Source organism: Coenobita brevimanus, chromosome 67, assembly GCF_032717465.1.
Source record: "Coenobita brevimanus isolate Jiangsu-jjx chromosome 67, ASM3271746v2, whole genome shotgun sequence".
NCBI lineage: Eukaryota > Metazoa > Arthropoda > Malacostraca > Decapoda > Coenobitidae > Coenobita > Coenobita brevimanus.
In genome coordinates, this window is record NC_137020.1 from 12,556,542 (window position 1) to 12,583,439 (window position 26,898).

The following is a 26,898-nucleotide window of genomic DNA, read 5'->3' on the forward strand; positions in this document are numbered from 1 at the left end:
TCAGCAAGACAGCCAAACCCGTTGACAGAAAGGGAAATGGAACTTAATTCCCTGAAAGTGGCCAGTCAGCCTTATCCAGAAGCCAGCGAGGAAGACGTGGCTGAGGTCCACCAACACTAGCAGTTAAAAATAACAGAAAATGGTCGCTGCCATACAGATCTGGCAACACATCCCAATGTAAAATCTAAAACAGCATCAGCTGAGCATAAAGACAAATCAATGGCAGTAAAAGTTCCTGTCTGACTATGGAAATAAGTTATTTTATTGGTATTGAAAATGCCTAACTCCTCATCTTCTGCTCAAGAGGCCAGCATTACACCCCGAGGGTTGGCCTCACTGTTTCCCCATAGCTGATGATGACCATTCATATATCCTAGTAACAGAAAGAGAGAAGGAAGGTCATGAATAAGTCGTTCCAGATCCGCCCTTTCAACAGTAGCACTAGGAGGAAGATAAAGACTGCAAACTGTATACTGTCGACGTAAAAACATCCGGACAGCGACTGCCTGCAGGGAAGTGGAGATGTCCAGATGACTGTAAGGAATATCCTTGCGAAGGAAGACAGCAACACCTCCATGATGACCTTGGCCTGGCACAGGATCAGAATAACAGGCATGGTAGCCAGAAGGAACAGTATCACCCACCATGGTCTGGATGCACATGCACAGAGGAGTAAATTGAGAAACTAGATGACACAGTTCCTCATAGTTTGCACGTAAACCCTGACAATTCTACTGGATGATGGAACCTATAATGGAGGAATGATGATTAAGCGCAGGACTGTACACCTGACAAGCGAGCGGGTTTGGATTGATGCTTATAAGGACCCTTCACAGGAGCCTGCCCAACACCAGCAACCCGCACCCTCTGTCTAACATTTGAAAACAAACGTGAGGATGAGGAAGTAAGTTTTACAACACTCCTTCTTGGAGTGGGCATACCAGTTTGTTTGGAAGGTGGCTTGGGGGCTGTCTTTGGAGGTGTAGGACGGCCAGTGCCCCCACCAGAAGCCCCAGAAGTGGAAGTAGAGCCCACAGGTGTAGGGTCATTTGAGGAGGCCATGCTATGCTTCAGATCTGAAGCACCAACGAGCAGTCCAACATCCCCAGGTAGGGACTGGACCAGAGTTGAACCATCAGCTTCAGGTGTCTCCTGGCTAGATTCCTCAGCCTGCTGGACAGAGGGAACAAGAGAGGTGTCAACAGAAGGGTCAACAACAGAGACCTTAGGTGGCCAGTCTTTTTCAGAGGACTCTGATGAACAACGATGATGTTTGCCAGGGACAAATGGGGCCTCGGGCATACTGGCTATGACGGGAGAGGGAGTCCGGTGAACGTGGACATCTGCCACCACCAAAGAAGTGTGCAAGTCATCAGCCACCGAAGTGGGTACCGGAATGGGTTGAAGCTGTCTCTGAGATACAGGGCGATGCACTGGTGTTTTAGAAAGGACAGAAGCATAAGTAACTCCCGGCTGAAAAAAGAGTGTCTGGGCTATCCTTTTTGCTTCAGGAAATGAAACCCTCTCTCATGTACGTATGGACAAAATCTCCCTTTCCAGGCAGTATCGTGGACAGCTCTCAGAAGACACGGCATGAGGACCTCCACAGTGATGGCATTTAAGGGGTCCTGGGCGGTCACTGGTATGCCTTGGTCTGCCACATGAGACGCAGACACCAGGATGGCCAGCTTGTGCACAACGGCAAAAGCAGCTAACATGCCCATACCCCTGACAGTGGGTTGGAACATAGGGCTTCACAGGATGAGAAAGACAGACCAGTTTCACAGCTGTAGGCAATGTTAACCTATCAAAAGTCAGGAACAACGTCAGTGTTGGAGTCAAAATACCTTTGATTTTCTTTTGAAGGCGCTCTACTTTCACCACACCAGAAGACTTCAGTTCCTCTAACAATCGTGCCTCTGAGTATCAGAGGAGGTCATGAGAAAAAATAACTCCCTTGCACTGGTTAAAAGTAGCATGTGGTACGCAGGAAACAGCTGCACCAGAGACTGAGGTTAAACCCATTAATCTTGAGCTCTCTTCTGGGGAGGACACCTCGATAAGGATGCTTCCATCCCCTTGAGAACATATTTTAGGTTCATTCCCACAAGCAGATATTATGGCACGGTGCAAATAAAAAATGTCCATATCTAGCGCTGACTTACATACCGAGGACTTCAGCACTAGATATTTTTTATAAGTTACTGGCACCATTTCGTCTTGTACAAACCCCAGAGTCGAACCAGCCCGACGAGACCTCCTCCTAGTCCAAGTTGAGTGCTGGTGCAGAGGAGGGAAGTCTCCAGGGGCCTGGAAAGACCCCAGGGTGGCAATAAGGGAGGTGCAGTCGGTAGAATGTCCGGGGACAGATGCAGTGTCATCAACAAGAGTCTGATTTCTTGTGGCACTCTCCATTCAGCAATAAAAAAAAACTTCATTCTCCCACCCCTCCACCCAGCACGGAGCCCAACAAGGGGAGGCCATATGCCAAGGACAACATCACTGGCGACTCCAGAGGTAGCAGGAGAGTATACACAGGTAACCACAGGGGGACCTAGGCAAGGGTGACTCCAGGACGATTGGAGGCACCAGGTCCCCCAGTGCCCATTTGACCCTAGCCAATGCATGACCAGCTGATTGACCTGGCCGGGCCCAACCAGGCCACCCGTCTAGCCAGAATAAGGGACCAGAGAGGTGTATTGCTAGCTGCAGGGCGTATCTTGCAGCATCGCTCAACCTCCAGAACTTCCGTCTCCCAGGATTACAGGACGCCACGCACAGCAAACACATGGGGAGGCAACAGTCCCACCCTAGATGGCAAATGGGCAGGGACTAACATCACCAGAAGGCCTCCTCCACCAGTGATGTAGGGGGTGCTTGGTCGATGAGGCCGACAAATACCGAACCCAACAAAGGTAGGCATGCCTCCAAAGTAGGTGGCACCGCCAACCACACTTCAAGCCCCGCCACCACGTCAAGGCGACCCCCTGCAGCAGGGAAGCGTACTGAGAGAGCAGATGTCTCAGTTCACTGTGTAGTCTGCCAACAGAAAATATAGCGCTATAGAAAAAGAAGTAGAGACTGATGTAAGGCAGCATGTAAATTCAAATGGTTGTATGTAGTATTAAGAACTGTAGTGTGAATGTAGCCATAGGAGTGCAGTTAATGTGTTAATGATTAGATTATTACAAGTTGTGATATGTAACAGTATAACAAAAGACAGGCAAAACCTTGATGCATGTCCACATACAGTAAGACCATTTTGTTTAGTATCTCAATGCTGATGTGCCCCATTTATTAGACATGGCCCCCAGCAATAATTCTGTTTAGTACCTCACTGCTGCCATGCCCCATTTGTTAAACATGGCCTCAGCAATAATGTCATACAGCCAATTTCAGTGTGTCAGGCACTGCTTTGCTATGTATAATGTGTGGTATTCTTGTGACCCATGACACTGATGGGAAGTATGGATTTTAATGCACTAATAGCTTAGTTCAATACAAAAGCTATGCCTTACATCAACTTAGTCAGGTCACTGGCATTACAGGTTTTAACTCTCAGACTGGTGCATTATTTTACTGGTTTTATAGGTTAGCTGTGGAGGACACAAATTATTCGGGGTGCTCTACATCCAACAGGGCAAGTTACATCTCTATTAATATTTACAGGCATCATCAATGTAATAGGTCCGTACACAAGCTGTAGTCTCCTCAAATAACTATGATTAAAAATAAATATGATTAGAAATAAATATGATTTAAATTTTTTTTTTACTAATCTTTGATGCATGTTAGTAATAGAGAAGATGTGAAATTTTATAATAATAGGAGAGAGAAAGAGAGAGAGAGAGAGAGCGAGCAGGGAGTGGCTTGAAGGGATATGAGTGGAAACGGAAAAGGATGTAGAAGGATGAGATTGGGTGACAATGAAAGATAATAACATGTATACAATGACTAGAACAAGGACAGAGGTGAGAGTCAACAGTACACACCTGGCGACTGAAGGTGGATTTGCCACACCTGTCCTAACAAGATTACTACTACAGTACTATTACTACTACTACACCTACTACTACTACTACTTTTTCTATTTGAAACTTCTTTATTTTTATGGTTGCTACCTTTTATATTTTATTTGGACCTTTTTTATTTTTTATGGTTGCTGGCTTTTATATTTTATTTGGGCCTTTTTCTTTAGGGTTGCTAGCTTTTATATTTCATTTGGACCTCTTTATTTTTATGGCTACTAGCTTTTATATTTTATTTGGACATTTTTATTATTTATTGATGCTAGCTTTTGTATTTTATTTGGACCTTTTTATGTTTTATTGATGCTATCTTTTATATTTTATTTGAACCTTTTGTATTGTTTATTCAAGCTAGCTTTTAAATTTTACCTAGGACTTCTTTTTAATTGTACTGATGATAGCTTTTATTTTTTGCATTGGACATTTTTTTTTAAATTTTATTGATGCTATTTTTTTCTAATAGGATAATAATGTGTATGTGCACTGTGATGCCCTCAGGTCTTTTAATATGATTTTTACTTTTCTGTATAATTGTACAGTACACCACTTTCCTATGTGATGTGTGTATGTACAGTATTTCGTGTGTGTGTGTGTGTGTGTATATATATATATATATATATATATATATATATATATATATATATACCAGTTTATATATACCGGTATATATATACTATTGCTACTACTGCTTCTTAAACGATAAGCTGCTGCTACTACTACTACTACTACTACCTTTACGATAATGAAACGTATTATTATCTATGGATCGAGAGATATAAAGCCGATTGATTGATTGATTGACTGACTACTGCTAACTACTACAACCGCTACTACAACTGCTACTACTACTACTACAACTACTACCAAAGAGTACAGAGAAAGATAAAAGGGGACAGTCGTGCGAGTCTCTATGGGAAAAGTGTAACTCCGGGAATGGTGGCGCCGCCTGACGGGGGGGCGCGGAAATTGTGATAGCAGTCGTTTGTGCTGGCTCACACCACACCAGTGTATCAGGCGAATGTTAGCACTTATGTGGGTTGTAACAGTATCTTAAGCTCCATTATAGCCTATATATATAAAACGATGCACTAATTTGGAAATCTTACTAAATATTCTACAGGAAAAAAAAACACTAATACAAATGAGAGTGGCACTCGTCACTGACAGCTCATACCTTTCGACTTGATACACTGGCCTATGACTGTGGTTTACACCTTCATTTAAAACTCCTGGCATTCAATCAAGTGTCATTCAAAAGGTTGAGATGCAGTGAGTAAATAAATGAAATATATCAGGCCAATCTATTAAGAAATTGAAACTCTCCATTGCAAATAAATAATAACAATACTGTCTCTGGAGCAGCATTAGTATGATTCTAAGAAAATATCTGTTATGTCTGCATGTATAGCTATGAATGCAGACAGAGGAAGCAAATCTATGTTCCCCAGTTTTACATCCTAACTTAACCTAACCTAACCTATCTTTTTCAACTGATTTAACCAAACCTTACTTAACCTAACCTATCCTAAACTAACCTAACCTAACCTATCCTTGGGAACATAAGGTCCCAGGAACATAGGGATGAGAACCCCCAGAGAGAGAGAAAGAGAGAGAATGATAAAGAAGAGGGAGAAAGGGAGGATTACCGGTAAATTACCAGAAAAGAACTATAATAGTTATGAATATATACCGGTAGTTGAAGAATATCTCTTGATTCAAATCATTCTGTTAAATATTTCAACCTCTCCATATTAACAATCATGGAATAATAATAATGTCAAAATCAATATTAAAGCACTTTTGCTGCATATGAGGAAATATTGTACCAACAATGTTTTTTTTTTTACAACAAAAAACTAACTGCAACTTTTTGGGAGGGGGTGTAATGCCAAACCTTACAGATGTATATACAGGGTTGGTGGCTTTAAACCAATGGTTTAGGTTAAACCAAGCAATTTTTTTTTTTTTTTTACCAAATTCTCTCTCTCTCTTACAACTAAATTTTAAAAAAATTCAATTGCAAAAGTAACAGAGGTCTTCCATGTTTTACTAATTCTCAACTTAGTGATTAGAAAGCATGTGAGACAAGTGTAGCTGACCGATAAAAATTGATAAAGGCATGTGAGACAAATGTAGCTGGCTGATAAAAGCATGTGAGACACATGTAGCTGGCTGATAAAAAGCTGGCACAGGATTGGATGATGGATGGATGGAAGAAGGAACCAAAGGCCAGAAGCCCACAAACTGCTCCCTCCAAGAAAAACAAACACAAGGCAACAGACAGCCAAATTCTAGATCCGTACAGTGCATTTTGAGATGCCTGGACACACTGTGCTTGAAAGACTGGAGGTTATAGGCAGTAGGAAGTGCTGACAGAGAAAGGCAGTTCTAGAGTTGATGTGTTGCATACATGAATAAGTGGGAGTAATGGTTAACTCTTGCATTAGAGAGCTAGACAGAAAAGGGATGAGAGTTTGTTGCAAGATGGGTGCCACACACCCATTGTAGTGGTGGAGGGATGCAAGCAGACAGTTCAGAGGAGCAGTGACTATTGCCGTAGTGACAGAGAAGAGATAAAGATGCAACAGTGTGACAATGAAACACAGGCTGAAGGGAGAGGAGAGTTAATGCGATGTAAAGCCTCTGACTCCACCACATCTGGAAGAGCTGTATGTGGGGAGCATCCCCACACATAAGAGGGCGAATAAAACCTGTGTATAAAGTCAACAACTGTGCAGCAGTAAAGAAGGCATGAGTCAGCTTAGCACACGTAATCTCTTGGAAGCAGATTTTACAAGAGGTAACATGATCTTTCCAAGATGAATCCTGAGAGAATGAAACCACAAGTATGTTTAAAGATGATGCAGGATTAAGCTGGATAATGTTAAAAATTAAAAGGTACTCTGGAAGATTCTGATGGGCTGATAGATGCAAGAACTGAGTTTTTGATGCATTAAAGACAACCAGATTACCTTGACCCCAATCAGAGATAAGCTGATGTAGGTGCCTGATAAATCCAGGACGCCATGACCCCTAAGCACTGTGTCTCTGAGGTGTGAAGGAACCGCATGTCAGCCACTGTCAGCCGGTCTCTCAGGTACATCCACACGATGATGGATGGGCAGGCCAGGCTCAGTAAATTCCAGTTCAGTCTGAAAGATTAAATTCCATATTACTGTGATATCTATTTATCTATCATCTGCTCCTATATATCCTATTGTCTATCTATCATCCAGTCCTATAAAATATTAATCTGTCTATCTATCATCCACCTCTACAATATTCTGTCTATCTATCATTCATTCCTATAATACTTGTGTCTCTAACAGTTACAGATTTTTTATGAATGGAGGACACCTGCAATCTGGAGTATGAAATTTTCTATTAAAAAAAAAAAAATCCTTCCTCTGTTCATCTTTGTATCATTCATATCATTTATAAAGGCTCCACCATGCTTCCATGCAGTGGTCTTGGTCACCTAATGGCGGCTCTCCACACTGCTCAATCTCTGGCAGCGTCCCTATTCAGTTCCTTAGCCCTGAGGTCACACTCTATGACCTCATCCCAGGTCTTCTTTGGTCTGATACGCAACCCAACCCCCGACATTCACACATATCACTTTCCCACCCAAATGTCATCCTCCATTCCCTCAACATACCCAAACCACCTCAATCTACACCCCTCCTCATCACAACACTAATTCTGATACATACCATTTCTATATTGAAAAAAAAAAAATGTAAACAATGTACGAAGGAGTGTTCGGGTACAATATACCAGTTAAATAAATGAGGAATAAGCATTAAGCCTCCTATGCCACTCACAATACAGACTTAATCAATGCATGGCTGGTGTTAAGGCTTTAACCTGGTAGTCCATTTTTGTGGTGATGGTAGTGTGTGGTGGTGATGGTAGCGTGTGGTGGTGATGGTGGTGTGTTGTGGTGTGTGGTGAGGCAGCCAAGTTGAACCACACTGTCAGTTCAGCCATAAGGCAGGCCATAGGCAGCTGGCCACTCCATCTGTCAACACAATATTACACTGTACATATAGGCTGCCCAACACCAGCTGGCCACTCCATCTGCCAACACAATATTACACAGTACATATAGGCTCCCCAACAACTCTCCCTTGGTGATTTGTTTTTGGATACGGCGGGTTGATGTAATTTATTACACTATTTATGGAGGGTATGGTGATATTAGGATGATTAAGGCAGAAGTGGAAAGCAAGGAGAAACAAGTAAAATAAATCATTTAGGAAGAGGTGTCTGGGAGACTCAAGCAACAAAAATGCAGGCCATGGTATCATACTTTAAGTAAGGGTTAGGTTTCTCAAGACTTAATGGATTTATATGTAAAATGGAGCAAGACAAAAACCGTATTAAGAAGATGCTGATCCATATAAACATACTGCAACTAGAAAACAACCCTAAAGCCTTCCACGCCACTACTCATGCAACACTTCCAAATCTTCCCTAACCACACACACAATGGGAGGGGGAGAGGGAGGGGGAGGCTGAGGATGATATGGAGGGATGGAGTGGAAGGGTATACGAGAGAGGGGGATGTGGGTTGGGAGGAGGGCAGTGAAATGGAGGGGGGCAGGGTAACATGGAGGCGATCCGTTTGTGGCCATCCCTCACAGGATGAAGGCGCCTGGCAGAGAGACTGAAAAAAGTATGGGTAACATCCCTCTGCCTGACATGTTACCTACTCTTCAGGACCTGTATCCAATGTTATATTACTGCAAACTTGCTTTAACCTGTGACGATTTCCAACCCCTTTCAGCCAAATTCATGGCCGGGCCTGTATTCTTGTCAGTGGAGGAAGCTCCCTAACACAGCCATGCCCCGCTTAGTGTCCACAATACTTTATGAAAAATAGGACGTTAAGTGATCTGGACGATAACAGACCACTGTGACTTATGCACTGTATACTGTATATTGTACTATGTGTATAGGTATACGGTATATACTGTTCTGCTTATTACTTTTAAAGTACAGTACAGTATAAAAAGACCAAATTAAGACAATAATACAACATGTAATGTTATGTAAACCTAATGCATGGATATGCAGACACTCAAAGTGGCGGTAAACAAGCAACTGGACACGGCTGCCTGCGGGTTGGTGTGAGTCTGAGTCTGTGGGCAGCCTAATTATCCTCTTCAAGGTGTAACGACCCTTGACTTGGCTATTATTGTCAAGTACATTTATGATGAGATGCCTACTTCTCTTGATGACATTGTAACGTTAAAACCACCAGCCACATTGTGAACAAACATGTAATGAGCCCTGACTGTGCTGGCCATAAAACTAAACACATGGTTCCTGTGTGTGTCCAACTGGGTTGTTATAACCACTACACTACCCGGCATCTATAATAAAAACTGAATATATAGAACAAACCCTACTGACCTGAGAGACCTGGAGTTAGGATGAAAGGGTGCTGAATGGCTTGATATATCTGAGAGTTAAGCTAAACACCGTACTGATCCCTGGTGTGGCCTGGGTCTGTCTGAGAGTGGCCTGGGAGGGGCTTGGGAGATGCCTCAGTGGCAATGCTGGGAAAAGAACCAGTGCTTGGGCTGCCTCCACTGTCAGCTGAGACTGTACAGTCACAGGCTACACCACCATCCTGATGCCCACACTCTTCTTATGATGCCTAATGTCCTCTTCACTGTCCTGAACAAGACAACAAATACATATTAAGGAGCACACACCACACAGGAGTTAATGTAATACTGACACTACAGTGACATACCCAAAATACAAAACGCTTGGCATCAAGAGACTTTTGGAAAACTATGAAAAACAGGAACTCAGATGTTTGGGACTGCACTGTAGCTACTGTTTTAATGCTTTCAGGTTCTTATATTCCTTATCAGCAGAATATAAAAGTCTAATATTTGCTGCAACAGCATCCTTGGCCTTCCCCCCTCCACCTCACTCAAATAAACTCTCCTCATTAGTCTCTCATTCTCCATCAGTCATAACACCAGTATTTAAATAACTTAGAGCTTAGTGCCTATCTGAGGGCCAATCTGAAAAGTCTGATTTCTTCTAGTTCAACAACGGAGGAAGGTAGGCAGTTCCAAAGGTCCACCACACAAACGGAGAAAAAAATGCTTACAACAGTCATGGAGGCAGTGAGTATGTGCTAACTTATATATATGACCACTAGTTCCCATAACTGGAGAAAACCGGAACAAACTACGGGCATCAGTGGATGTCTGTCCAGGGATTATCTTTCAGCACTCAACAAGATCAGCAATTACCTTCCACCAACAGAAAAGAAATCCAGGGCTGAAAGTCTTGCATGATATGGGAAATGCTCCATACCTGATATACATTTGGTCCACCTACGATGAACAGACTCAAGTGGTTTGTTATCACCGATAATACCTGTATTCCATCCCTCACAAACAAAATTCCACTAAAGGTCCAACATGAACTGTGCATCGTCATATCATGAACTCTAGGAACGGCAGATGGTGGATTTAAAAAAAAAAAAAAAAAAAATTGTAGCCACATCCACAGCTTTACCGGCCACAGTGCGGATATGATCGTGGAACCTCAAATTTCCATCCATCAGAATGCCCAGGTCGTGTGGCAGTTGTTAATGGGATAGGATGATTACCTATAAAATGTTGGCCAAAAGGCTCCAGGACAATCCAGTTCCTGCCAAACCTGAGTGTAACACACTTATCTGGGTGAAGGTGTAGGCCCCAAGACTCGGCAATACTGTTCGCCATGTCCATATCATGTTGACAGTTGGTAAGACCACAGAGGATACACACACTACTGTTCCTGTTAACTTTTAAATATATTTTTAAATCATTAGCAAAACTCTTGTATTAGAAGATCAAAGATGAAGTCAAGTGGCTGATGTATATAGAAAACGATACAGGGTCCAACACTGACTCCTGGGGTACTCCACGTATTACAGCTCGGAAGCAACTCTGCCGACCATCCACCAAAACTGACATTTTCCTTCCAATTACGAATTGGTGAAGCCATGCGAGAGCATTTCCAGAAATACCCGAGCACTGTTATTTTATGATGAAGTTAATCAAGATCATGCGCACCTTTCCTAGCACACTGAGTTTACAGTGTCACAACAACCCTGCAGACGACAGCCGTTGTGGTAGGTTGTGTTTACATCGCTTAGAGCACCAAGTCCATATTCAGTTCAGTAGCGTTGTCGGGATTTGCCATTGATTCGGCTCCCAAGCTGTGTTGTTCTGTTCCTTCTCTACTCTCTTGTGTTTTTCTTTACTATCGCATTCCTTCTTCTCAAGAGCTGTGAAATGAGTCTTTTTTTTGCTTTCACAATTTTCTTGTTTTCAGTAAAAGTATTCTCACCTGGTTGGCTACCCCATTACAATTAACAGTATGGCTCAGTAGGAATCTGTTTCTCAAGAAGTAGGGCAGCCCATACCTGCTGGCACGCCAGCCCCGTTTCCTATATACATCATCATCAGAATAGACTATTGATTAGAGGCTGAGTTTTGTGTCATATGCAAGGTAGTTGCACTACTTGAAGGACTTTGAATTATGAATCGTAGTTATTCAATATAATCGAACAGGATGTGACCTAGTTGTGAGTGGAGGGACTTTTTAAATGATGCTTCTGAGTCAGCACTAACAGTATCATCTGACAGAGAGTTCCAGGGGTCTATACACCTGATACCGAAAAACCTGCGTCTACACTCGGCTGAAGTGCAGGGCTTGGCCACCTTGAATCTGTGGCCCCTGGTGTGAGTTAATGAAGGAAGAGAAAAAAAAAGCTCAGGCGGTGCACTTGGGGACTGGCGATGGAAGATTTTCCAGCATTTAATAGGGTCAGCTCTGATAAGTCTGCCTTTCGCAGAATACAGGCCCAGGTTTTTCAGACTGTCAGCATAACTGAGTTCGGACAGGCCATCGATTTTCTTAGTCCATCTGCTCTGTACAGATTCCAGGAGCCTCAGGTCTCCGTGGTAGCCTGTATTCCATACAGTGGAGCCAAACTCCATGATAGGTCTGATGTGGGATTTGAATAAAGTCAACATAAAATCTCAGTCACGACAGAGGGTGGACTTCAATAAATTATTTGCCAGGCCTGCTGCCTTTTTTATGGTATTTCTTATGTGCAAACGAAATTTCAGAGAACTGTCATCTAAGATACCCAAGTCTTTGTGTGCAGTTTCTACAGAAAGGCTGGTGTTCTTCATGTGATAGTGCTGAAGTGGGCCAATAGACTTCCAATTTACTAGGCCTCTCTGACATCGTAGCACAGTGCACCTGTCAAGATTAAAATGTAAACCCCACAATCCGTCATAGCTAAGTCCGTCGTACATATCTAAACAAAATGGCGCATTTTAGACATAACTCCGTCAGAAACTCTTATGGTCGACCATAAACTCCTATGGACGACCATAAAAAGACGCGGGATGCTATGTTTGGATTCACCCTGTCTTAACGCCGCCTATGACCGTCAGCAGGGTTGCCAGGTGTGAGCGAAAAGCGCACAATTGGGCTCCTTTTGAAAAGAATTTGCGCGCTTTTTTGAAGGGTTGCGCGTTGCACTTTTTTTTGGGCGCCTTTTAATGTGATTGGGCGCCTATTGGGCACTTTTATAAGTATGTAGGATATGAAGTTCAGGATATGAGTTAGAAGACAGCATATAGCGTTGGCTCACACCCTTGGACGCATTGGGAGGTTTAAGCCCCTTGGGTCTTGACCCCTGAGTCACACTAAGGTCAGAATTTTAGGTGCAGCTGTTAATTACTAGCCTCATTGTGTGTGTGTGTGTGTGTGTGTGTGTGTGTGTGTGTGTTCTCAATCAGATTTTCAGCTCTCAAGCAGGGTTGCCAGGTGCGCGCGTTTCGCGCCAGATTGGGCGACTTTGGAAGATGATTTGCGCTTAAATTTGAACGGCTGCGCGTTGCGCTTTTTTGGGCGATTTTTGAAATGTCTAGGAGCATATTAGGCGATTTTGTTATATGGATGCAATGTTAAAAAAAAAGAAGTAAGAAGACATGGCGTATGCATGATGTACTAATACTCGTATGACTCTAATCATTTCCCTGCCACTCCCCAAACGCATTGTGAAGCCCCAGCTACTATAACCTGCGTTTCCAAGACCCCAAGTGTGTGTGTGTGTGTGTGTGTGTGTGTGTGTGTGTGTGCCTTTTGTTTTAATCCAAAGTCCTCAAGGCGCAAGGCTACGCCTTTCTTTTTTGTAGTGAGTGCAAAGTTGGTTTTGTTAGTCTGTCTTCATGTGGAAGGTTCCGAATATCATGTCTCATTTCTGTCATTCTTGTCAGCATTATCAAACGAATTTATATTCACTCCTATATGCTGCTACTACAGTGCTAATGTCCATCACTGATGTGCAGTACAGTTAGCACCAGAGTCATAATGACCACCCAGTTCCTCTCCTACACCCTTCACCAAGCCTGCCCAACCCAACCCTGATCCCATAATTACTGACAACGCAAAGCTCTCTCCCTCTACCCCATCTACCACTCCATGCCTTCTGTACCATTCTTCTCTCTCTCTCTCTCTCTCTCTCTCTCTCTCTTTCATCCAGATTAAATCGTCTCCACTCATCCTATTATCCCCCTACCCATCCCCAAAGAGCAATTGCCACCTCCTTGTAAATGTTACACAGGCGAGGCCGTCTGACCCTCTCTCACCTGACCCCACTCTTCCTTGGTCTGACTTTCTGACCGCCACCTGCTACTACTACTACTACTACTACTACTACTACTATTACTAACACACACACACACACACACACACACACACACACACACACCTCTACGGGTTAAGAATAGAGAAGAATTACTATAATTGGCTCTCACCACTTCCAAGACTGATGGAGAAGTGTGTGTGTGTGTGTGTGTGTGTGTGTGTGTGTGTGTGTGTGTGTGTGTGTGTGTGTGTGTGTGTGTGTGTGATTTTGCTGTCTGCGCTTTTTGGGCGCGTTTTCGGGATGGATTGGGCGCCAACAGCACCCACTGACCTGACAACACTGCTCTCAAGACAGAAGTTTGCTGCTTGTCGTGGGTCACAGTCACAACGCGCATCGTTTCTCCTCTTGCCATACCGTGGATTAGTCAAGACAGCATTTAGAGCAGAGTTAAGAAAAATGGGAAAATGGGCCAAATATGGGAAAAAATACTGTAAGGAATGGGAAAAAGATCCAGCACTGAAGGATTGTATTGGAATGGCCCAAGGTGATGATACAAAGGTATCTTGCAAGTATTGCAAGGTGACCTTTAGAGCTCATTACGGTGATTCGTTGAGGCATGCAGCTACTGAAAAACACACACACAAAAAAAAAATGCTGCACCCTTCTCTAATGGTAGAACATTATTTCAAACAGGAATTATAGAGCGACATATAGATCCTTCAGTGAAAATTGCTGAAGCCAGGATTGCTGCCCATATTGCTTGCCGCTCAAGCATTAGGACGGTGGACCACCTGGGAGAGCTAGTGAGTGCTATTTCAACGAAGGAGCTAGCAATCCACCGAACTAAATGCACAGCTATAATTAACTATGTATTAGGCCCATCAATGTTGAAGGACCTTTGTGATGATATTGGTGATAACACATATTCATTGATTATAGATGAGAGCACTGATATTTCAACAGAGAAACAATTGTGCATCGTTGTGAGGTACCCCAGTATTAAAAAGAAGAAGGTCGTCACTTCGTTTTTGGGTCTATTAAATTTATCCTCAGGCACAGCTGAGGTAATGACTCAAGAACCTGTGAAATTCCTAGAACATATGAAACTTGATTCAAGGAAATGTGTGGGATTGGCAACAGACGGATGCAATGCAATGAGTGGGAAACACAACTCTGTGATCAGTAGATTCAGGGAGATTAATCCCAACGTCATCCACATCAAATGCATATGTCACTCACTGCAGCTGTGTGCCTCATATGCTATGAGAGCATTACCTAATCATCTTGAATTCATGGTGGCGGAGACATACCGGCATTTTTCTCACAGCACGCAACGACAGCAGAAATACAAGGAATTGTACACAACAATTAATGTGGGAGAGGAACCCTTGAAGATCATGCAGCTGGCAGACACAAGATGGATGTCTATTGCACCATGCGTCACAAGAATTTTGGAGCAATACGACGAGCTAAAGCTACACTTCCAGGTAAGATATCTTTCTTTTCGCCTCTATCACCTCCAATATATATATATATATATATATATATATATATACACTGTATATATATATATATATATATATATATATATATATATATATAGAGAGAGAGAGAGAGAGAGAGAGAGAGAGAGAGAGAGAGAGAGATGTCATAATAATCTCTATAACACCAATCTAGTTATCTATCTATCTGTATATTTATGTATGGATATATGTGCAAATAAAATGCTATGTAGAATATGAATATTATTTAATTGTATTTCTTTTTTTCAGCTGGTGCAAGGAGATGACAAGAGCTATACCTCTGAAGTGCTTCATAATATGTATGCAGACCCAGTCAACAAAGCATACCTTTCATTCTTGCAGCCACTATAATAGTGAGTGAAGTCAACAAAGTGAATAAGCTCTTCCAAGGGGACAAATGTAATATCACCAAACTTCTCTCCAACTTGATGTCCCTGTACCAGTCCATGTTGCAGAGGATAATGATGCCACGTACCTTCCCAACTTGGGATTCACTCATGGCGTACGAGGTAACAATCTTTATATCCACTATACTACTAAATTACTAAGATTCTTAACAGAAATACGAACACCCGCTCCCACTTTTCGTTAATCTCATTCTCTCTCCCCCAGTTTTCTATATCATATAGTACTGTCTGAGTACCAAATACTAGTTGTTACTATCATTATTATTATTATTATTATTTTTACAATAGTAATGATAATAATTATCATTATTATTTGCTTCATATTTTCTATTATTTTAACTATTATCAGCCAACATGCATAAGCCTGCGTGAAAAGGTAAAAGCACAGATCCCTAAGAGTGTATACGTACAGAGAAGTTGGCATAATAATTCTCTAGAATGTAGAGTACCTACAGATATATATATATATATATATATTTCAATTTTGTTCCACGTGCTTGTTTCATATTTATGTGCACCCTGTTTCTTTGTAACGCTCTTCTATATATTTATAGTCGTTCCTCCCTTAATGTGTACTGTACGTACACATATGCACACACTCATTTCCTCTACCACCTGGCCATCTCTTTCCCTTGGGAGTCGCCTGATCAGAAAAACGTTCTTAATCCATCTTAATCCATTCTTTAAATCCTCTCTCTCTCTCTCTCTCTCTCTCTCTCTCTCTCTCTCTCTCTCTCTCTCTCTCTCTCTCTCTCTCTCCAGTCCTCCCTTTGTCTGCGCTGCCCTTTCCTTCCCATTAACACTTGACTGTTCTGTCTTATAAGCCCTTCTGTCAACCTTGGCTAATCTCATTTTATCTTTTACCAGGCACACACACACACACACACACACACACACACACACACACACACACACGATCAGGTCCATCACGTGATCATGACTGAGCCTGTGACATTACACACACACACACACACACACACACATACACACACACACACACACACACACACAAATTGTCAGTATGTGCGTGTGTTTTATTTGTCACCATGTTTACTGCTTATTTTCGTGTTCGCAGGTGGCAGATGACCGTTACCTTATGCCGTTAGCTGCAGCTGACATGGGAGTTCAATTCAACCTAGAAGTATCTCGGAGTGGCCTCCAAGCTGATGCTGTAAACAGCATCAAATCTCATTGCCGGGATTTTATGCTAACCTTGGTACGAGAGATACGTGGTCGAATCCCTGCCAATATCCAGCTATTACACAGCTTTACTGATCTACCAGAAGACCCGCCGACATGTCGTAAAAATACCCCCGCTATAGTCTGACAGATCGAAACGTAGGGTTTTGGTGGAGTCACCCCCTCCCTGCACTGTTGCCACGTTTCCGAGCTGACCTCTCCATCAGCGATGACCTTGACACTGTTTCCCTCTTGTGATCTCCGTTTTTCTAATACCCCCTATACCCCTGCCACCAACACCCCCTATACCCCTACCCCCAACAACATCCCCATCAACAACACCCGCTATACCTCCACCACCAACACCTCCTATAAATATAGACCCCCACCATCAACACCTGTATAATAATTAGCCGTTGATAATTGCTATACTTTTATTGAGAGCATACATTCTACCCTATTGCTCAAACTCCCTAATCTTACAATCCCATCTGTCTTAATCCTTCCCACTGCCTTCGTTCCTAAATCCCTTAATTGATCTATTTTTAACCTAAGTGTCCCCACACCTTTTAAACCATTTACCTCTCTGTCACTATTCTCCACCATATGTATCAACTTGTATTATATTGTGTATAGAACTTTCATACTGTATGCTGTACTACTGTATAATGTATAAGAATACCCACTGTTTAGTGGAAATAAAGTTTTATTATTATTATTATTATTATTATTATTTCTCTCTCTCTCTCTCTCTCTCTCTCTCTCTCTCTCTCTCTCTCTCTCTCTCTCTCTCTCTCTCTCTCTCTCGCTAGATTTTGTTATGTGTCATCCATGGTTTTTTACTTCCATTTTTATGTATGGATTATAATTTTGACTTTATTTCCGCACCACCCTTGAGGTAAAAGTCACGGCGCGTTTTTTTTATAGAGGTTTCCCCAATAGGCCTAAATCCTGTAGGGGGTTGGTGACCTCCCACAGCGTACACACAAACACGTGTCGCGTGAGTGCTGCCACCCCAGAGCTGTTTGATATATTTATTTTAATTATGAAAGGATCGCCTCTTCCCACTTTTATCCCTTCAAATTTTCTTGCAATTATACTTGCTAAATTAATTAGCAATGTTAGAAGTGTTGGGGAAGTAAATAATAATTAGAATATTTTTAGAGCAACACTGCCAAATTTTTATGCCACGTTTCTCTATTATCGTATAATATAGTATGCAGAATAGTTTTATTCTTCCTTGATACATGTCAGCACTTTCATTACAGTTATATTAGTATGAGTTATGTTTATGTATCATTCCTACTACACAAACCACAGGCGTTATACATCGTAGGGTTAGGAAACATGGCAATAGTGTAGGGAGGGGGTGACTCCACCCAAACCCTATGTTACGAGGAGGAACACTATAATACCAACACACCAGTCCTGTATGAGACAGCCCTAGCATGTATTCAGTATGGACGGTGGGTGTTAGCGCCGAAGTGGTGACATGTGGAGGTGTATGGTATGTAGGAGGACTGTTGGGCCTTGATAGCAGGCTGTGAAGCCTATGCCCAGAGTCGAACACATAAAAAAAAAAAAAAAAAAAAAAAATGACGAAACTGTCCCCTGATATTGTTTTAGGGTTGCGGAAGCCTCGCCTAAGTGAGCTGTCTTTCCTCCAAATGTACGATGGGGGTCTAGGCAAGCTGGAGCAGCAGTGGCTTAATCTGGGCACCTGTGAATGGGACCATAAATCTTCCGATGATATCAGCGAGTTTTGGCTGGAAGTATACAGCCATGAAGATGCTGCAGGGGAACAAGATTTTAAAGAAGTGGGACAGCTTGCACTGTCAGTGTTGGCACTGCCAGTCAGCAATGCTGCAGTGGAGAGAGCGTTCTCTCAAATGAATTTAATTAAAAGTAAAATAAGAAACAAACTGCAGCAAAAATCAGTCGAAAACATTATGCACGTGAGAGCATTCATGGCTAGACATGGCATATGTTGCAATGATTTTGTACCTAATGAGTCTATGTTGAAGCTGTTTTGTCAAGATATGTATGCAGCTGGGAACAGCGAAAGTGTCGTAGACATTTAGTATACGAAGTACAGCATAGACATACAGGGTTATACACCTTCTGAATATAGACTAAGTTTGTAAATTACTTTGTACTGTACCATAAATCTATTTTCCCATAGATAAACATGTAAATAATTGCAAAAGGGTTATACACCTTCTGAATATAGACTAAGTTTGTAAATTACTTTGTACTGTACCATAAATCTATTTTCCCATAGATAAACATGTAAATAATTGCACGCATTTATTTCTAAGTTATAGTTTCCTATGCATGGAAAGTGAACAAATAAAGGTAAGCTGTAGTGATGAATTGCACTTCTATAATATAGTTCTGTCTATTGTAAAGTCATAAAGAAAGGAAAAAACAATTCGCGTCATCAAATTATGGCTCATAGCTGGATCAAGGCTTTAGTAACGGGTTGGGCGCTTTTTGGGCGCGTTTTCGGGAGAGATTGGGCGCCAACATCAGCCACCCACCTGGCAACCCTGACCGTCAGAAGTGTGTCAACATGGCCGCACCTCAGCAAGAAGTTCCCCAGCCGAGGAATATTTTCCGAAGAAGGGACGTGCTTAACGAGCTCAGTGATGCTGAGCTTATCAAGAGATACCGGCTAGACAGGGACGGTATTTTGTATGTCACCAATCTTGTGAAGGAAGCCTTATCGAGTGACACCAAGAGGAGAAACCCACTCACCCCGGAGCTTAAGGTCATCATAACACTACGTTATCTTGCTACCGGAAAAATGCAAATGTGCAGCAGCGACGACCTCGGCCCATCACAACCCGCCATCAGCAGAGCCATCACCCAGACCATTGACGCCCTTGCAGACATAAACATTATGGTCAATTTTTACACGTTACCCTCATCCGATTTTCGACTTTTCGTTAACATTGCTAGTAGAACTGGTCATTCTAAGAATCTTTTCTTCTATGGCATTTCTCTCGCAAATTGATAATAAACGAGTTACACGCGATTTACTTCCACCAATCACAATCACAGACGAGCGCGCGCTCTGTCCGCTCACCGGCTCACATTTGAAAGTTTGTCCCGGAAGACCAAACTTTACACGTACTCCTCATTTTTACACGTTGCCCTCATCCGATTTTTTCATCCAACCTGAGTGTTTCCTGTTGTTTTTGGTGTGATTCGATCGATTTTGACCTTCGTTTCTATCGCAAGTCGCTAGTTTTTGTTGAACGCCACTAGCGACTTCCGGTGGAAAGGACCGGTCCAAATCAACAAAACTCACCAAAAACAACCGAAAACACTCAGGTTGGATGTTTGTTATCACTTGAAATGTAATTTTTTGCGGTTCTTCCCCCTCCCCCAGGAATACTGGGGGACCTGTGGGAAACCGGGGTGTTGGGTGGGGGAAAAACGCAAAAGCGAGTGATTTCCTACTGGAACTGTTATCAAAATCAAATGAAAAACACTAAAATCCTTCGGAAGAAAATAATTTTAAGCTTCTTAGGGAATTCGTGTTTCCTAACTAGGGGGCTTCGCCCCCCAGACCCCCCAACCCTGGCCGTGCTTCCTAACTTGGGGGCTTCGCCCCCCAGACCCCCCCATGACATTAACCAAACCTCATCTAACCTAACCTAACCGAGTGTAAATATGAAATAATGCATTTACCTAGCAGTTTACAGTTCCTCGTCTGCATCTGAAGAGCCGTCTGTAGCTGTAAACGGCAACTGGTGGCGGGCGTCATAGAAGAAAAAAGGCTTATAACTGCGTAAAGTATAACAAAAACAATTGAAAATGTTGAAGAAAAGCCGAAAATCGCATGAGGAGTACATGTAAAGTTTGGTCTTCGGGGACAAACTTTCAAATGTGAGCGGGTGAGCGGACAGAGCGCGCGCTCGTCTGTGATTGTGATTGGTGGAAGTAACTCGTTTATTATCAATTTGCGAGAGAAATGTCATAGAAGAAAAGATTCTTAGAATGACCAGTTCTACTAGAAAATGTTAACGAAAAGTCGAAAATCAGATGAGGGTAACGTGTAAAGTTTGACCAACATTATCAAGCAGTTCATCAGTTTTCCCACCACCCAAGTTACTGAGGCGAACAAGGCAGACTTCTTCAACATCGGTAATTTCCCCGGGGTTATTGGTGCCATTGATGGGACACACATAAGGATTGTGGCACCGAAGGAGCAGGAAGACGTGTTTGTCAACTGCATTAATGTACAGGTAGTATTCGATGCCAACTATCGAATATTGGATATCCTTGCAAAATGGCCTGGCTCAGTGCATGATGCACGTATTTTGAATGGCAGTGGAGTGGCAGCATTGTTCGAGAGAGGACATGTGCCACCAAGTACTGTAGTCACTTGCTGGGAGACAGTGGATATCCCAGCAAGCCATAGCTCCTGACACCATACTTGCGACCTCTGCCTGGGCCTCAATCACGCTATAATAGGTAAGTAGATTTTTTATTTGTTTATTTATTATATTTGTTATGTGCTCCCCAGTGAAGATCATGTTGAACGCGAGATCAGCTAATAATTTTGTAGTTTAGTTAGGTTTAGCAGACATTACCTGTTGGAATTTCCAAACTGAACCAATCACATCATATACCCATTATATACAGAGTTCGGGCTCCACAGGGCTTGTAGGGCTAGCCCCAGCAGGTTAGGTTAATTATGGATGTCAAAAAAATATTAAATAATAATTAAATAAATATAAAATAATAATAATAGGATAGGTTAAGTTTAGACTGGTCGAAAAAATAATCTATCTATCTATCTATCTATTGCCAGACGCCTCAATCCCGTTTGGGGTGGCCACAAACAAATCGCCTCCAAGTCGCCCTGTCCCCCGCCATTTCACTCCCCTGCTCCCAACTCACACCCCCCTCTCTCATATACCTCTCCACCCCATCTCTCCATCTCATCCTCGGCCTCCCCCTCCCTCTTTCCCCTTCCACCTCACTCACATACACTCTCTTCGTCAGTCTTTCACCCTCCATCCTCTCCACATGGCCAAACCACCTCAGTGTGTTCCTCATAACGCTTCCTATCACATCCACATCAACACCACAACGCTCCTTTATATCCTCATTCGTCAGCCTGTCTCTCCATGTGACTCCACAGGCTCCTCTTAAATAACTCATTTCCACGGCTCTCACTCTTGACTTGTGTCCTTCCAACAACGTCCAAGATTCACTTCCGTATGTTAGAGTTGGTATCACAATACTGTCATGTAGTAACTTTTTCACTTCCATGCTCACTTCCCTGTTTCTTATCACTGCTTTCAAAGAACCAGCAACCTTTCTTCCCTGCTGTACCCTTTCAAGCACTTCACCCTCCAAACCTCCATCCTTACTCATCACACTACCCAAGTACTTAAACGTACTCACATTTTCCAATTCCTCACCATCCAACCTCGCTGTACATTCACTGACTTCACCTCTCTCAAAGACCATCACTTTACTCTTCCCTACATTCACCTTTAGATTCCGTTTCTTACACACTCTCTCAAACTCATCCACCAAGCCTTGCAGCTCCCCTTCGTCTTCACTCAACAACACAGTATCATCTGCAAACAACAGTACAGGGAGTTTCCAAACACTATCCTCTCTCACCAGGGCCACTCCAACATCCACTACTCTACCTTGTACCTCTTTTATTACCCCATCCATGTACAGATTGAACAACCATGGAGACATGACACATCCCTGTTTCAACCCAACTTTCAAAGAGAAAAATTCACTTAGTTCACCATCCACACGCACTGCAGCCTTCGCACCATCGTACATACTCTTCACAGCATTCAACAACTTCCCATCTACTCCATATATTCTTAACACTTTCCACAATCCTAGTCTATCCACCCTGTCATATGCTTTCTCCAAATCCATGAAAGCCGCATACAACTTCTTTCCCTTCCCTAGAAACTTTTCCACTAAAGATCTGAGAATGAATATCTGATCTACACAACCTCTTCCCTTCCTAAAGCCCCCCTGTTCTTCTCCAACTAATTTCTCTGTTCTTTCTCTAACTCTGTCAATAAGTATCCTACCATACACTTTTCCTATTATACTAAGAAGACAAATGCCCCTATGATTACCACACACTTCTTTTTCCCCTTTTCCTTTGTACAAGGGAATAATTATACCTGACTTCCAATCCTCCGGGACTCTACCTTCCTCCCAGGCCAATCTGCACATCTTCCACATCCATTCTACTACTATCTCTCCCCCATGCTTCAGCATTTCACCACACACTCCATCAATTCCTGGGGCTTTCCCTGATTTAACTTTCTTCATTGCTTCCACAACTTCTATCCTACTGATTTCTTCCTGTCTTCTCACCTCCCTCCTTCTCCCAGCCATTCCCCAGCCACTTATACTCGCATTACTTCCATCCTCCACGTTCAACAATTCCTTAAAGTGTTCTCTCCATCTGCTCACTTTTTCTCCCTTCTCCACTAGTAATCTACCATTTTTATCTTTCACTCCCCTGCTAACTTCCCTTCCACCCTGTCTTACTCTTTTCACCTCTTTCCAGAACATTTTCTTACAGTCCCTCCACTTTACACTCAAATTCCTTCCAAATTCCTCATCCACTCTCTTCTTACTCTCTCTTACTAATCTTTTCACCTCTCTCTTTCTGCACATAACTCTCTCTTCCGCCTCTCAACTTCTTCCACGCCCCTATTTCTCATCCATTCATTGTATGCTTTCTTCTTTTGTGCCACAGCCCGTTTCACCTCTTCAGTCCACCACGCTGTTCCTTGCACCCCCCTCCGTCTTCTCTTCCTTCCACACACCACATCACATGCTGCACATATTTCTTCCGTAAATATTCTACACACACCTTCCACATCCCCCATCTGCTCCAATTCATATTTGCCCAATCATTCCTCCACTTCTCTCTTATACTCTGCCTTTTTCTCATCCTCTTGTAACCTTTCCACTCTCCTTGCAACTACTCCTTCCTCTCGTCTTTCCCTTCTTCTATTCCTCCATCTTACTTGAACTTTAATTCTGGCCACCACCAAGAAGTGGTCAGAAAGTCCACTCCCCCAACCTCTATAAACTCTTGCATCCAATATACATCTTTGCATCCTTTCATCCACACACACATAATCAATCATTGCCTTCTTTTCACTCAGTTCACCACCCACCCTTCTCATCACTCGCCATGTATACCTGTGGATCATTTTATGCCTGAAGAGGGTATTGGCTATCACCAACCCCCTCCCAACACAAATGTCCACTAACGCACTCCCATTCTCATCTACCTCTGCAGGCACACCCCACTCACCAACTATTCCATCCACCTTCACATTCCCAACTTTACCATTCATATCACCGATCAAAAACACTCTCTCATTCCTTCCAAACTCTTCCATGCACACTTCTACATTTGTCCAGAACTCTTCTCTCATTCTTCTAGCACGATCTTGCGTTGGCGCATACACACACACAATCGCCCACATTTGTATTCCAACTTTCAACTTTACCCACACAATCCTTGATCCAACTGATCCATACTGTCTTATGCTCCTCTTCCATCTTTTACTCACAACTATACATACTCCTTCCTTTGCCCTCTCATTCTCACCTACTCCTGCACATATACCCCATCCATACTCCCATTCTCTCACACTTTCTCCTCTCCATTTTGTTTCAGTTATTACACATACATCCACTTTCTCATCCTCAAGCACCTGGACAATCTCTCTCTCTTTCACCGCATCATTTGCTCCCCTTACATTCCAAGTTCCAATTGCAATGTCCTTTGTCCGGTCCTTGGTCGTCAACGTTTGGTCAGTCCTTGTCCGAGGCTTCTTGTTTGTTTTTTTAGTTAGTTGTTTTCCGGGGAGGGGCACTAACCCTCCGCCAACCCTTTTAGTCGCCTTTTACGACAAGCAGGGATACTGGGGGAGTATTCTTGAAAAAAACCCCTACCCCCAGGGAAATAATAATTTAGGTTAAGGCTAGTGTAAAAAAATATGAAAATAAATAAACCAGAAAAATTATATAAATATATAACTCAACCTAACCCAGATGAACTGGTTATTGTCCCATTGCTGTCCATAGCAATGAACATTTTCTTTAAAATAACAAAACTCATAGTACATAAATTTAGTTTAGCCCCACAGGGCATGTAGGGTTAGCTCAAGCAGGTTATGGTTTTGTTTATAGTAACCAAAAAAATTAATAAGGTGTGCTAACTTTCTTTTGACTTAAGAAAATATTTGTAATGTAGGTTAAGTTTATAATAATAAATAATGATATGAATAAAAAAATCAGAAAATAAAAAAGAAATTATATTAAAATTTAACCTAACCAAGATCAACTGGTTATTGTCCCAGTGACGTCCATAGTAATACACATTTTCTTTGCAAGTGTGTATCCGGATATAAAATTAGTTTATCGCCACAGGGCTTGTGGGGTTATCCCCAAGTTACTTTAAGTTTAGACTAGCCAACAAAAAAAAAAAAAATTATATGAAATTAGATGAAATTAATAAGGTAGGTTAAGTTTACACTAGTCAGAAAATTTTTTTGATTAAGTTCAGAATAATTTTTAAAACAGAAATAAAAAACAAAACCTAAATTAACTGGTAATTGTGCCATTGAATTCCATAGTAAGAAATATTTCCTTTTAATCATACGCCTCAAAATCCATAAAATTAGTTTAACCGATATCACCACATCTTGCGTTTCCTCTAAGGAAAGGAAAAACTAACTGAAGCTTACCTAGCATTACCAATCCTAACTAAAACTAACCAAACCTAAACAAAATAAACACAATCAAATCCAACCTAAGTTAACCCAAAGTAATCCTGACAATTTAACCCATAACCTAAGTTTGGTTATTTCAATTCACCATCAGCAGTGCAATGCTGTCATAATCTAGAAAAACAAAAATCCCTGTTAGATTCTGCAAAGATTTAAAGTACTCATCCTATACTGACTGACTGTATGAAATTATAGGCATTTCCTACATACACTCATAGATGCTACATACAGCTTAGGTATGGCAAGTAGTGAATTTACCAGTGGTTTATGGTTCATAAGTACTGCTATTATCATTTGTATTTTCTTTTAGGGCCCACAAACGGACCCGGAATGTTGTGGAACAGGGAATAGGACAGCTTAAACGCTGCTTTCATGTCCTACACAGCATGGTCCGAGTACGTGCCCCTTTGAAGGTTTGCAAGATGATACATGTATGTGGTATGCTCCACAGCATATGCAAGGACAGGAATATTCCCATTCCTCTCGATGTGGCTCAACCTAATGTTGAAGATGGTGATCTTGCCATAGCACAACCTGAAGATGTGCAAGTCGTACCACCACTTCCAGCTGGTCTTCAGAATGAAGGTCGCCTGTATCGAGATGAATTCTGCAACTTGCATTTCAAGTATGTTGGATATTTTGTACATGTACAGTTTTCTAACTGAATCTGGGAAACATGCTTTTCTCAAGAACCTGCATTATTCTGTATCATTTTTATTATGAAACTACTTACTAATTAATTTGTTTTTCTTTCCAGCAACGAAGACTGAAACCTGTTCCTCTGCACGACTGGTCAAGTACATGCCAAGGTACTGTTCCACTTGCATTTATAAACCAATCAATCAATGACCTTATACCTTCCTTCCTGTACCTCCCCCAGGGCCACATTTACTCTCTCCTTATATCTCTCACTCTCACATGACATCACATGGTTCATATGCCCCAATCACACTTAGATTTATACCGTGTAAACTAAGCGTTACAACTGCTATTCTTGAATTCTCACATTCATACATAACCATTCTGCCACATTTATGTGAAATGCGTGGTTTTGACCGCATCGATTCTCCGGAATATTCCGGAGAATACCACAGTCTCCCATACATCAAGGCGGACCAGGAGCAGTGGAGTCTGCCCTCAAAAATGCCGACACCCCCACTCGGACCCCCACTTGGACTCCCCGGGGTAGCCGCCGCCAGCCACCACCACTCCGGGCAACAGCGGCGTACGTCAGCCCGGGCCGTGCGCCCTTGTGAGACGCAACCA

The 26,898-nt window shown here is 42.3% G+C and overlaps 1 protein-coding gene and 1 pseudogene across 1 annotated transcript; one reads left to right on the top strand and one right to left on the bottom strand.

Annotated features, from left to right (window-relative positions):
• Positions 1-11,596: 11,596 nt before the first annotated feature.
• On the bottom strand, positions 11,597-12,046 carry LOC145405553 (uncharacterized). Its single transcript, XM_080276891.1, has one exon. The coding sequence runs from the start codon at positions 12,044-12,046 to the stop codon at positions 11,597-11,599; it is 450 nt and encodes a 149-aa protein (XP_080133017.1).
• A 1,964-nt stretch (positions 12,047-14,010) lies between these two features.
• LOC145405554 (zinc finger BED domain-containing protein 5-like) lies at positions 14,011-18,900 on the top strand (annotated as a pseudogene).
• The last annotated feature ends 7,998 nt before the right edge of the window (positions 18,901-26,898 follow it).